Raw genomic sequence first — 14,005 nt, 5'->3', positions numbered from 1 at the left:
AACAAAAACCCCAACAATCAAATGACCCCCTTAGAGGAAACACTTGTTGACAGTGGGAAGAGAAAAACTCCTTTTTAACAGGAAGAAACCTCAGAACCGGGTTGAAAAGTGATGGGGGGAAGACAGGTGGAAGAGAGGCAGAGATCAATAAGAACTAATGATTAAATGCAGAGAGGTGTATAAACACATAGTGAGTAAAGAAGAAACACTGCAGTGCATCATGGGAAGCCCCCCAGCAGCCTAAGCCTATTGCAGCGTGACTAAGGGAGGGTTCAACGTCATCTGATCCAGCCCTAACTCTATGCTTTATCAAAAGGAACATTTTAAGCCTAATCTTAAAAGTAGAGAGAGAATCTGTCTCCTGAATCCAAACTGGGAGCTGGTTCCACAGAAGCTTCCAGTTTGAGAGTGTTGCTTTCTTCAGTTATAACAACCATCTTGACACGTGGTATAGATGACCTGTAGCTGGTTAATTGTTTAACAAGATTGCTGACATTAGGTTTTTATTATGGTGACCCATATTAAAATTATAAATAAAGAGGTAAATGTATGTGCAGGTAATCCCCCCTGAGCATTTTGACCAGTCTGAAGCATGAGCTTTTGACTCTTATAGTGACTTTTTCTTGTAGGTTTTCTACAATAGATAAGCCCTATTTAGCTGCTTTTCAAACCTTCTGTTTCCATTGGGCAGGCAATCTGATGAAAGCTAACTTAAAGGGAGGTGAAGGGAGTTAAAAGGCTTCTTTTAGGGAGTGTATGAACTGAGGGGCTGCATCATGGCCAAGGATTACTGAAAACTACTCTATTAGTGTCGAAGAATACACATTTAGATTTTAAATTAATCATAATGGATCCCTCGTTAACTAAATCTGTAGTACGCCTGACTTCTTACACAATGACAGCTGAATCTTTTAATTGGAGTTATTAATGTTACTTTTAAATGGTGGAGGATTATGGATAAACTTCACGAGCTCTGAAAGAGGGATTCAAAGGACTCAGGTTTAATTGTTCATTGTTGGCTGTAATGTCACACTGAAGTAAATTGATTGATTGATTGATTGGTAATTTATTTCAACATGTGAACAATATACAAGTACATTTAGAAAAGAAATGAGAGAAAAAAAATATACTATACAAAAAAACATTCTGATTAATTTACATGTTGAAAGGGAGTGGGAAATTAAAAAAAAAAGATGACAGGAAAAAACAGTTTTGTGCTTTTGTGTTAGTTGAAATTAAAGAAATACAAGCAAAAACTCCACTAAAGAATAAGAGCGATAAAGTGAGTTACAAGCTGAAGACAAGAGTGGAAGAGAAGAAACGAGGAGCGCGAAGGCAAAAGTTCACAGAAGTTGGTCTGCCCCTTTAGTGCATGCAGACGCGCACGCACACACAGCCGTGTAGTGTAATTAGTAGGGAGAACACGAGAGATCACGTCACTCAATACTATAATTACAGCAGGATTAGACGTTTTCAAACTTGGAAAGGGGCTCAAATTTTCAACTGACACACAAAAGAGAGAAAGCGCTCGTGCTTGACATTTCCTACAGACTCGTTATGTCACTGCTAAGCTGTTAGTGTATGTTTTAGAAATGAAAGACAGCAGCAAGAGTGCTTCCACTAACCAAAGTAAGGCTCGTTGGGGCAACCTTTCAGCTTCACTCCTTTAGGGCTGCTCTCGATCAGGAAATGCCTCACCAGTTCATTAGTGATGTCACCTGCAACAAAAGAGCCAAGCAGTGCGTGAGTCCAGGCGGGTAATGCACCAGCTGAATCACATTCAGACATCGCCTCATATCTTTGGTATTAAGGTACTAACATTCATGCTGCCTCCAACAAAACAAGAAGGGCTGCACTAAACACAGAAGTAGTGTGTGTACTGAATATTTGGCACATTTGTAACTGCTTTGATGTACTGCCCACCGTCCTCCCCCTACCTTTCTTGTTCGGATGCACAGTGGGTGGAGGAGACGCCACCTTCATGGCTAGGCCATAAGCTCCTTTGAAGGAGTGACTGTCCCGGATAACAAAGGCTCCGGGCTCCCTGTCCTTCAGCAGGCTGATGGCTGGAATACAGAGAACATTGAGTTACTTTAGAACATCAGGAATCTGGGAGGTGATACAATAACCTACATGCTACTGCTGAGTCGGTTTATGGACCGACTTAGATGGATTGATGTTCCAACACTCACCTCAAGATAAATTAAGATCTTTTAACAAATCTTTAAACAAATTTCCCATGTGTGGGACTAATAAAGGTTCTTAACATCTACTGACTGTTAATCTGACATCATCAACAAGCCACATTTCATTTGTGCCTTTCTCAACAACCAAAACTCGAATGTAAAAACTCCTCGGCCGTCCGTTTCTGATAGCATGCTGTTGCTAGCAGCTCACAGAACGACTCGCCTGTGCCTCATTATGGCCTCACAGATGAAATAACAGTCGCTCTTTACTTTTGCTGGGTTCAGATGACACAACAAAGATGTAAAGCAGCACCAATCCAAAGATTTAGGCTATAATGGATAAGAGAGAAAAAGCTAGTAGTCTTGGGTACAGTGTAATGCATGAAGTGATACATCGGCCAAAGGACAAGCAGTCCAGATCTGTCCTCTTAGTATGATCTAGTGTTTGTTTAAATTCTTGTCTTTAGTTGTAATTCTCTGGCACCTCCTTCCTGATTATATCAAATAGGGGCAAAAGGCAGCAAAGCCAGATCTGCTCTGTGTTTATGTAGAAATGTATGTATCCTGGCCAAAGTCGGCAAGAATCTTTGAGCCTACAGTCACCTCATACCACACGGTGACCATCTTAAAGTCCTAAATGTCATACAGAACTAAGTGAACCTGGCATTAGTCTTGTTATTTATCTATTACATGCACTTTCCTCTGTGTTATGTCAATAAGTTGTAACAAAGCTCAGTATTAGATTACATTGTCGATGTGCAGGCCCCTGGCAGGTTGTTGTTAAAACATGGAGAAACTGCATACTACAGTATACAAACCACATGTTACACAATTATGGTTAGAAGCTTTATTTGTTACAATAAGTACTTAACAAAAAGAAATGCATTTGAGGGAAAGAAAAACTGGACAATTTGTCCACAATGAAAAACCTCTTTATTATTCCACCAGCTAAATTTAGGTGATGGAATTTGGAGGTCGGAAAAGTCATTAAAGAATGAAGGTAAGCCAAGGAAGAAGGTGGCATGAAGTCAAAAGTGAAGCATGAGTAAGAGTAGGATGAAATGAGTCCTGACCCTTTGTTTAAAAAAAAAAACAAAAAAAAAAAACTGCCGTTGGTCTGCATTTTATTAGAACTACAACTTCTAACATGACACTTTGCTTCAGACACTCCATTGTTCACAGAGAGGAGCTTTAGAGCTTTAACTTCACTGTTTAGTTCAATGCCCAGGCCTGTCCACATGTGACAGTTTAAGCAAGGAAGATGGATGAGATGAGCAACACATGCAGATGTTCCCTAATTCTCTGCATATGGTGTGGCTTTCTTTCTGGGAGTGCACTGCACTAAGTATAAACTCTCCGTGTGTCTGATGTCATCGCAGTTGAGCATATGCTTATGTTTAACATGATATAATCCATTACAGGCCAGTCACTAGCTGCTGACCTCACAGCTAAAACACACGAGGACAGAAATGTTTTGTGTATGCTGCTGCATGCATCGTCAGTATTGTGCACATGTGTACGTGCATTTATCAAAAGAGATGACGTTGCCGGGTCCAGTGACTTACATCACTGACATTCAGAACAATGACTTGAGTTTCAACAAAGAGTCCTTTTAGTGCAACTCAAAGGATTCAGAGTAATACTCAATTAAACCATGCAGCCCAAGTCATTTCTATAATATGCTCTGTATGTTCACCACAATAACGTTTGCAAAAGTACTGCTCACAACACAGCTGATATGTTACGCTGCTAATGATGACAGCTGCTTCTGTTCCTTAATGTTTGTCTAAATGTTTAAAAGTATGACATAAATCCACCCACTTGGATGGATCTATATTTGATTAATATAATAAATGAGGTCTTTTGACTTCCTACCTTGCTCTCTGGAAATGTCAGGTTTGTACCAGAACTTGGACGTGTCTTGAACAAACTTGACGTTCAGCCTGCTGTCGGGGCTTCCATCTGCAACAAAAATCCAAAGATGTAACAGGAAATCACAAAAATATATCCTCTTTGCCTTGACTGTGAATTGGATCGGCCAAGATATAAAACGGATGTCACCCCAAACACTCGAAACTCATTTAAAAAAACAAAACATTAATGCTGATTTGTGGACTGCTGTTTTTGAAACCCTGACTTCACCATAGTGGTGCCAAACTGTACTAATTGTTTAATTCTAGAGTTAGCTGGCTAGCTTGCCAGCAAGATCAAGCAAGCAAATCCATAGTTTACTGACATATTACCTCGGATGCTAATTTTGCACAGTTGACAGTTGATCAGTTTAAATCCGGTTTGTAATTTTCATTTTTCTGGTCAGAGTCTGGAAACTTTTCCATCGCACTTCTATATACAGTTTATGGAATGAACCCCTTAAGAATCCATAAATTGTATGTACTTACCAGTCATAGTGAACCTTGAAAAGTCAGAAAGTGTGTGGAAGTAGCTGGGATTGCCTCCTCCACTCATTGTGGGCATCATCTTCCCGTTCATCGTGCCATAGGACAGCGCTCCGTTTGGTCTATCGCCGCTTGACATGCGCCTCTTCTCTGGAAGCTGGGGCTGAAATCCAGGGGCTGGACTGCCCTGCCTGAACCCTAAACCCATCCCCATCATCCCTCCATCTTGGTAGCCTGCAGGTGAGATGGGGAATGAGGGAGTTGGTGGTCCCTGGTAGCCCGAAGAACTGCTCTGTCGTGACAGGTTCCCATGTCGTTCATCTGGTGTCGTGTAACCACTGTGCATGGGGTGACGGTCTAAACTGGGGCTTCTCTGGGACATCTGAGAAATGGAGGGGTGACGGCCCAACACCGGACTTCCTTGAGCCTGTGTGATCGATGGCTGTCGGCTGAGCACAGGGCTGCTCTGAATAGGCTGACCGAGGGACGGCTGTCTGCTGAGGACTGGGCTCTGTTGGGGCCCTGGCCCCATAGCAGCCTGCCTGTTGAGGACTGGACTGCTCTGCGCTCCCTGAGATGGACAATGACCGAGGACGGGACTGCCACTGAGACCCGACACGCCCACTTCAAAGCCATTAGCTGGTGATGTCTGCTGGCTCATGGCGGGAACTTCCTGATTAATACTGGGGCGCTGCTGGAGGACGGGGTTGTTAGTAGAGCCAATGATGTTGGTCTGGATCTGTTTACTGGGGCTTCCATGGCCGAGTGTGGTCTGAACTGGTTCTGAACTGGGCGGGTTGGGATCTGAGGATGCATAGCTTCCTAACAAGGTGCTGGGACCCAGGTAAGGTGGTGTGGGTGTTGCAGTGCCAAGGTAGGAGGAGGTTGGAGAGCTAGAATCCAGGTAGGATGAAGTGGGGGTATTCAAGGCTTGATATGATGGAGTAGGAGTGGGGTAGGCACTCTCTGTAGGCTGGGAGCGGAACCCGGAATCAGTAGTGGGTTGGGACGGAGTGCTAACACTGCTCTCTGCTACAGGGTGATCGCTGAAAGAGAAGCGAGAGAAGTAAATAAGCGTGCGTAATAATGCAGTATAGCTTCTCACGGAGGAGTACAAGTACTCAAGGAGAAGGCTAAACATGACTATAAGACAGGCCCATCTTACCCCGGTGAGCTCTGTATGGGACTGCTGCTGGACAAAGGTGGGTTCAGTGTGTGAGTGGTGGTGGGACTTTGACTTCTCTGCTTGGTTGTAGCATCTCCCAGCGGAGTAAGGCTTCTATGTGATGTGCATGGCTCTCCTCCTGCCACTGCTGACTTGGCGACAGACTCCACATAGCTTCTTGGTGCTGTATATGAAAGACACGCCTAAATAAATAAAAGCTCTATACTGGGTTTCTGATTTTCCAGGGTGGGGTGCCTCATTATTGTCCATAAGGGTGATAAAATGCAAATAATAGCCTAAAGTGGTACTTAAGACCACTCCGAAAAGCAGCATACACTATTACTTAACTCTGATGGCAACTAAAAATGGGAATGGCTTTGCCGAATGTGACACGTGGACGGAAAAAGACTAAATATGTTGAGAAAAATGGGGTGGAGAGGGTTAAAGTGAATGATGATATGTGGCATTATACTGGAGCTCTTACCTTCCTCACCCTCACTGCTTTCATCATCTGTGAAGCATCATTGGGATAAACCAAAGAACAAAATGTTGTAAAAAAACCAAAAAAAACCCCAAGACGTATCAAGGGGGTTGGAAACTTTAGTGTTTGGTGTCTTTAGGGAAAGAAATATTAGCAGCAGTTAAATGTTGTCTTGTCATTTTTAACCAAACTCCTTTTATTTCTGTTTCTCAGCTCATCTGAACTAAAATGTATGCTTATAAAATGATCTTCAGTTGTATTTATATACGTCATTAGAAGGGAGTGGCAACTTGACTCTCATTTATCGATAACCAAAGGTGTTTGCATCACCAGAATCTGAAACTGTTGCAACCAACCTGAGCCTGTTTGATTGAGGAGGATTTCTGCTGGGTTGTGGGGCTTCAAACCCAGGGCTGACAGTGGAGTCTTGGCAAGACCAGGAGGGGAGCGACCTGAAGAGATACCAGACATTTATCACCGCGCACCATGGTACATTACAGACCTCTTGACAGCTGCTACCTGCTCACACAGTTTAACACTAACTCATCACTGGTTTTAGAAAATTATGAGGCAATCTAATTAACTTAATGTTTAAACCTATTAATGTTAAATTAACAGGTGAAAAGCTGTCAAGACACAGTATTGCATTTCCATCAATTAGCACACACGAGTGCAGTGTTTAGAAGGTGCCCATGCCTCATGCTCTGATGGAGGGGCAAAACATGCATGTGACCAGTAACGGGGTAAAACACGAGCTTAGACAGTCTCTGCTGTACTGACACTGGAGGGAAAGATAAGAAGAGGAATATGTTACTTCTTAGGCTTTAGCCATTAGACCTGTGTTACTCTAACAACAAATATGTAATACTCCTGTTGAGTCTTTCCAAAACATTACCTATCTTACATCTGTTTTTTTTTTTTTTGCAATGCCCACTTCTCTTTTTTCCCCTCCAGCCCAAATTAAAATAAAATCAAGATAACAGAATTATCAGATCAAGACACTCTAGCTGGGTAAGACTGACAGGGGAAGGGAGGCAATGCAGTGAAATAAGGCAGCAACATGACCCCAAACACAATTGACAACAATATACACTGAGAGCAGCAGCTCTAGAGAGTGTAAAAGTTCATGATAATGGCTGTGCTGTGTGTGTGTGTTTGAGTCTGCATGTCCTAATCTGTAGAGTTTTAACTGTAAGTGCTGCTCTCGTGTGGTTCTCATGCCAAAGCGGTGCAGGATTGTAGTACATGGCGGGTAATGGGGGCGAGGGGGTCGTTATGGCTGACGTTGTGGGACAGTGGAACTCCAGTAGAGCCGTGCATCCTCCACTTACCAAAGAATCCTAATCAATTCTTTGTACTTGAGACCCTGATGTGTCACCTTTAATTAGTGGTTTTGGTGTGTGTGTGTCTTTAGAGCGAGGGAGGGACAGGTGATTTGAAGACACACTACTCAGAAGACAGCTTGGTGGGAAATAAATCCGATGTCACGTGCGCTCATCATTTAGCCAACCGTGCGCTTTCAACAGGTTTTGCAAAGGACTTGCAAAACTGTTCTTAGTTAACTGGTAACCAGTTAACACCAGTTTGTGCACAGCTGGAGGAAAAAAAGTTTTCTGGCCCATCTTCATGTTTTTAAACCCAGTCCAACTATTTTTTTTCTCCCTGTTTCGCAAACATTTAAGTTTGCTTTGTGAAAAAAATGTGCAGCTCCGTATGACTGAGACGTGTTCCTGAGCAGTGTTCCTAGTTTAAGTGGGAGGAAATATCTTCGGCCACAAAATAAGTGTTAAAAATACAGTGTCTGCGTTTTATAACTAACTTTTATGGGAGTGCCCAAAGAGGAGATACGCAAGAGAACTGGATGAGGTAATTGGCAGAGCTGGCTAAGACACTGTTATGTAATGCATGACCTTTTTTGTTGGGTGTGTGAGAGACTAAGAGGGGGTAGATGTATGTATGTGGATATGCTTTCAAACTTATATGCTGGTTTGTCTACATAGTTCTTGTCAAAAACTCTGTTGTCCAAGTTACAAACTCATTTGTCAACACTAATAAAGCTTATCCTGTTTTATTATCTTTTTTACTGTAACTGGAGAGCATACTTTGCTAAACAAACCTCGTGTCCTACTGAATTTGATTTGAAACAGTTGGTGGGGAAGATAAACAATCCAGTGTTAACTGAGGTCATAGATCGAGTGTTAAGTTGGGTTATCCTCTCACAGAATTCTATATGTTCATTTTGCGACCAGGAGAGTCGCCATCTGCTGGCCATCAGAAAGAATGCAGGTTCAGTGCTGGATTAAAAAAGGCTAAAAATAATAATTTGTTAAATTCCAGGATATAAATCTTGAAAAAGTAATTACACCTGAGCTCCACAGTGCCCTCTGTCAGCCGGAGGGGGGACTTACATAGGTTGAAGTAAGGGGTTTGCGGTGAGACGGGGAAGGCAGGGGTTTGGGGAAACACCTCACCACCAACTGTGGGTGTAGGACTGATGTGACCTCCTTCCAGCTCCTCAAAGGCCTCTCGATAGCTGTGCATATTTTTCTGGAGTAGGAAAAGAGATGAGATGAGAAGAAAAAAAGAAACTGCCATCGCTGGTGCAGAGAAAATGTGAAAAGCAGTTCTAAAATGTGCGTTTTCTACCTCCTTTGGCCGTCCACCGGGGTTCATCGCTATGGCGTTGACAAACTCTGGTGAAACACACCGAATAGGAGAGCGAAGTGGGACATCAGGAGACGTACTGTCATCTGGTCCGTTCTGGTTCTGGCCTTCGCTGGTGATGCGACGGCGGGGAGCAGCTGTGGGCTCATCCAAGGATGACACACGGGCCTGGACGCCTAAGAAAAGCAAGTGAGTGTTACAACTTGGCAAAAGCTTGCTGCTTCTCTTTTATCCGCCTTCACTCCATCACTTCCATCAACGCCACCGAATGTTAATGGTTGTCAGCTATCGCTAGTGCTCAATGCACAGGCCACTGTGTGTGTTTTGCAGACAATCAAACCAGGCAAAGCATCGGCAGGAGCCCGTGGTCCTTTCAAATTTAACATGCACATACAAAAAAAAAAGTTACGAACGGATTAGCTGCTCATCAGAAGAAGAAGCCTGAAGGTCAACAGCGTTATTCAGAAGAAACCCACACCATGTTGGAAATGTGGCACACAGAATGATACTCCCGTCTTCTATGCAACAATTCTTTAATACTAGGACAAAATGTTCTGTTACAAACTCTTTGATGTGCTGGTGCAAACTGAATGTTTTGGCTGAACTTCAGAGCAGCCAATAAGCAGATTTTTCCTAATCTCATTTGAACTGAGAGGCAGAGAGAAAAGCTAGCAGCATAAAACAAACAGGATTGGAGTAAAGAGGCTTTTTGTATGCTAATATTCAGCAGCATTGACTCAAAGGATTGAGGGAGCAATACCTGAAATGCTGGCCAAAGCAGAAAAAGCCAGTGCCAAAGATTAGCACTGGCTGCCCAGTGCTTTGAAACTAGATGGAGGTCAATGGGAGGAAGTGAAAAGAAGGAAAAAAACATTAAGAAACAAAGAGGGGAGTGGGCGGATTATAAATGCTGTGATGGTGCTTGTTCTCAAGTGGCTGTTTACAATTTTTAACAAGTATCTTGTTTCAAATTTTGTCACCAACTCTTCTCCTGCTTCTACCTTTATGTTTATTTATGCCTCTAATTCAGACCTAAATGAAAAGATGCCTTGTACAGGTGGAATATCCTTACAGGGAGATAAAGTTTAGTCCCTTTTTTTTTGCTACGTTTTTAAAGTCAGCACTAACCAGCGAGCCCCAACTATTCGCAGCCTATGTACATATTCTATCAGCCACTGGAGCCATCCTTTTCTGGACCATTTTACACTGCAGCTGCTGGCAGATCATCTTCTGCTCTGGAGATCGGGTGTGAGCTAACCAGAACCCAGAACCTGCAGCAGGTGTACAACAGGTTCACAGAGACTGCAACGCAAAACAAAACCTACCAGCTGTCATTCAAGACGGTGGAGTTGGACTCTGTCCACTCAAAAAGCTGCAACAGAAAATAATGACTGTATATATACAGCATATAGAATTCCTTAATTGTTATAAGAAAGCGTGCACCACCCTGCTGCAGATTCTGTGGGAAACGCTGGTGTGACCGAGCGCTTCTCTCATCCTAACACTGGCAGATGATTTTGTGGACATCTTGAAAGCCTGACTGTTGTGGAAACCTAAAAATATTGATATTCCCTTCACTCGGCTCCACTTTGAAGTGAGACAAAAAAAAGACTTGGCCAAATATCTTAGGAGAAAAGTTGGAGATAGCAGCTATAAAAATGTAGCAGTCAGACAGTCGGGATTAAAGTTATCAGGCACTGCTTTTACCAAAACCTGAGATGTTAAAAATAATTTCCTGTGAGTTATCACCAAAACTGAATAGAACTTTCCAAATGCATGCGTTTCATTTTCCTGTTATTAATTTATGTATCTAAGTCATTCATCAATTTTAAAAGGCAGAAATCGGTGCCGGCGTAGGTGGAATGCCTCAGATATTTCAGCACTGGCCAAAATCTTCATCCAGACAGCTTTAAAAGTATGCAGTCTACACCCCCAGAACAGAAACACACCATCACACCGAGCCTGGAAACTGACAACCAGATGTACCCATGATACACTGCTCTACAGCGGAGCACTGTCAAACACCATGCCGTTGCCTTAGCGACCGCTAATAGTTTCCAGCTGGGGCTGCTGGTAATCCCTTGAACTGATTTTTTTTTCTCTCATCTCCTATTTCTGAGCTTTTGAAAGTCCAACTATATCATGGCATTGATTCGAAACACAAACTTGATCGGTGATCCTGTGGCGTGCTTTTTCTTTTCTTTTAAAGTGAAAAACGCCGTTTCCATATGTGCACCTCTGCAACTAAGAAAGGGCATTTAAGGCCAGACTGAGCAGACTGTATTACTGGGAAAGTGTTCAGATCAATAAGAGAACTGAGCCGTCTTAATGATCTGCACTTTTGCGTGACATTTGCGTGAATAGTTCTGGGAGTTTGTTGTATATAAATGTCATGGCTGTAAATATGATCTCAGAGATTATTCCAGTTCTATCCTAGATCATTTTAACATTTAACTGTGATGTAGTGTTGCATCACTGCAAAGGATATTACTGTCTGTGGTGGAGAGGCCAGACTGACCCCTTACACAGAACAATCCTGTCTGCATTGTGGTCACTAGTTCTCAGGGGACATATAGCACTTTAGTGATGTTTCCAACTAGGACTGTGGTCCCTCTTTTACATTCGGTGTCTTTTGTCTGGCTTTGTAAATCTTGAAAGTAGCACAAGAGAAAAAACTCAGCCTTGAATGAGCCCAGTGTATCCTGGCCTCGGTATTGTTTCCCAAGTTTGGCAAAACGGATCTTGTGACATGCACTCTCCTGGCAAGGGACAGAGCCTCCTTTGTGCTTCCTCTGTGTCGTTCTTGTGAAACTTTAACATTATCCAATTGAGGGTTTTTTCCCCTTCTTTTTGCACCACTGTTGGGGCGATTCCCTAACCTTGAAGAAGAAAGCAGCTCAGAACAAACATAGATGAAGTGTGAGGGTGTACGAAGAAAGGAATCAGTGGTTAGTTTGATGATGATGCACCTCAAACGTATAAAAGGGAGGAAGTGGAATAAAAAGACAAAATGAGCAGATGGGGGCAGTCTAGTATTAAACAAGAAAAATGGTTAAAAATGCAAACCAAAGCCCACATCAGTCAAAGGCAAAGCAGATACAGAATCGGTTTGAAGCAACACTTGCAAAAGAAGAAGAAGAAGAGGGGATCTCCTTTCTTTCTTTTTCCTTTTTTTGAAGTGTTCCTTCAGACAGGATGGGAGAACCAACCCGAGAGGGAGTGAGAACGGTGGTGCTCAGACTGAGAAGAGGTCATGCTGGGGATGACACTTTGGACACGAGCCGAGTACTCTGGGGTAAACAGATGAATGATGAAAGAAAGAAGAATGATGAGGAAACTGAAAAAAGGAGATGGGGGATGAGGGGTCTGATAAGAACAGCAGAACGAGGAGATAACAGACATTTTCTGTTCGTATAAAAGATGCTTTTTCCTGAAAACAAGAGTGAATCACACACACACACTAAAAAAACCCAGAGGTAACACAATGTTGCCTTCACAGTCCCCAAACAAATTACATAAGTATATTTCTGTTTTAAAGAAAGTAAAAGGTATTTTTAATTCCTGATGTTACAAGAACAAAAACTACCATTTTGTGCTCCTTAATGTAAAAAGTGTTCTACATTCAAATGGCAGCAGAATGAAGTATTGTTGATTCTGGAAAGCCTCATGTTCGCTATCTGAGGTCATGGCTATCGCACTTCGTCATGTTGACTTTGTTCAATTTCTTGCCATTCTGCAGGATGTCTCCCAAGCTTATCTAGGGATAGTCAACCTGCTGGACTGGAGAGAACCCTTCCTGTTTGAGCCTGAGTGACGGGGACTGATGATGTGACATGCAGGAAATGAGATAAGGGCTGAACAGTGTTTTCCAAGAGAGATGTGTATACAGTGCACAGATGATGGCATCAACTCTACTCATCACTACATTATTCTACATTTGCTGCCAATTATGAACTAAATGTACAGTGACGGTCATGTGAATGAGTTTCCATCAGACTCCTTGATGTCCTGTAAAAAACTAACTACAGCCCGCGATTAAGTAATATCTAGACCCACCTTTAGCAGCAATAGGTTTAAGTAATTATTCACTGTGTGAGTTCATTAGTCTCACACTTCATTGTGGAGGAATTTTGGCCTGCTTTAGTTCATTGACGTTTACAGGAATTCATTCTTGCACAGCCCTCTTAAGGTCTCACTACAGGAGTTCAATCATGATTCCAAAGGTTCTGTGGGTGCAAAACAAGCCAAAGTCATCCGCCCTCTCCCACTGTGCTTCATAAATGGTATGAAGCTTTTGTTGGTTTTTGCTCGACATGCTGCCGTGCATCATGGCCAAACATCCGTCCAAAGGACATTGTGCTAGAAGTCTTGTTGTTTGTTTAGATGCAACTTTTGTAAAATCACAACATGCAGTGATGTTCTACCCCCTAATTTCCTATAGAAGCAGTAAGGGGGCATTTATTTAGGACTGCAAAGTGTCCTGTAAAAACTTTTCACATGACTGTAACGGGGGGCTGTAGTAAGACAGTTTGGCCTAGTCAGTTCTGTGCCAGTCCTCATGGTAGAAATTTGGACAATTTTGTAGAAAGAGACAATGTCAGCTGCTGAACTCTTTAGTAAAACAGTCTCTACATTTTAGAAACGGTATCTGTCAGCTGTATATAAAACACTAGTTAAAGAGCTTAATGACACATAGTAGAAAATAAAGTAACGCTTTTTAGACAGAAAGCTCATCTTATTTTTTACTTTCAAAGACATCAACAGTTTGCTAAATTGGAAGTATTGGAGTATAAACTTCCACAGACTGTGCCACTTCAAGCAATTTAGTTTTTGTTGAATGTCATATCAAATTGACTACTTCGTAGTTATCGTGGCTGAACAAAAATAGAAAGTAAGTATTATTGACACACATAGTTGAATGTACTGTAGGTCAAGTTCAGTGCCCATACATCAATCTGTAGTAAAAATGGATTTTAACGGGGTTTTTTTTTAACATGCCAGAAAGAATACAGAAAGCTGTCAGATCATATACAGCAAATACCTTTGAAGATACAACCTGCAGCATTATCATAAGTTTTAAAATCTATACATATATAAGGGTCAGCATAAAATA

General features: G+C 42.2%; 1 protein-coding gene across 13 annotated transcripts in view; it reads right to left on the bottom strand.

Annotated features, from left to right (window-relative positions):
- The window catches only part of tns1b (tensin 1b), a 197,763-nt gene that overhangs the window by 6,610 nt on the left and 177,148 nt on the right, over positions 1-14,005 (bottom strand). For 10 of the 13 annotated variants that reach the window (XM_085374835.1, XM_085374837.1, XM_085374842.1 and 7 more), the window contains 9 exons: positions 12,102-12,182; positions 8,875-9,068; positions 8,637-8,775; positions 6,585-6,680; positions 5,748-5,931; positions 4,586-5,628; positions 4,062-4,148; positions 1,938-2,066; positions 1,626-1,718 (listed from right to left, as the gene is read on the bottom strand). In XM_085374835.1, coding sequence (XP_085230961.1) covers positions 1,626-1,718; positions 1,938-2,066; positions 4,062-4,148; positions 4,586-5,628; positions 5,748-5,931; positions 6,585-6,680; positions 8,637-8,775; positions 8,875-9,068; positions 12,102-12,182 — 2,046 coding nt within the window. The remainder of the gene's footprint in view (positions 1-1,625; positions 1,719-1,937; positions 2,067-4,061; positions 4,149-4,585; positions 5,629-5,747; positions 5,932-6,584; positions 6,681-8,636; positions 8,776-8,874; positions 9,069-12,101; positions 12,183-14,005) is intronic. The other 3 variants (XM_085374839.1, XM_085374846.1, XM_085374838.1) reach the window with 2 other exon arrangements.

The sequence above is a fragment of the Diplotaxodon limnothrissa genome, linkage group LG16 (assembly GCF_057381915.1).
Source record: "Diplotaxodon limnothrissa isolate DT_005_m linkage group LG16, D_limnothrissa_male_GT1.1, whole genome shotgun sequence".
Classification (NCBI taxonomy): Eukaryota; Metazoa; Chordata; class Actinopteri; order Cichliformes; family Cichlidae; genus Diplotaxodon; species Diplotaxodon limnothrissa.
This window is presented reverse-complemented; position numbering and strand designations above follow the sequence as displayed.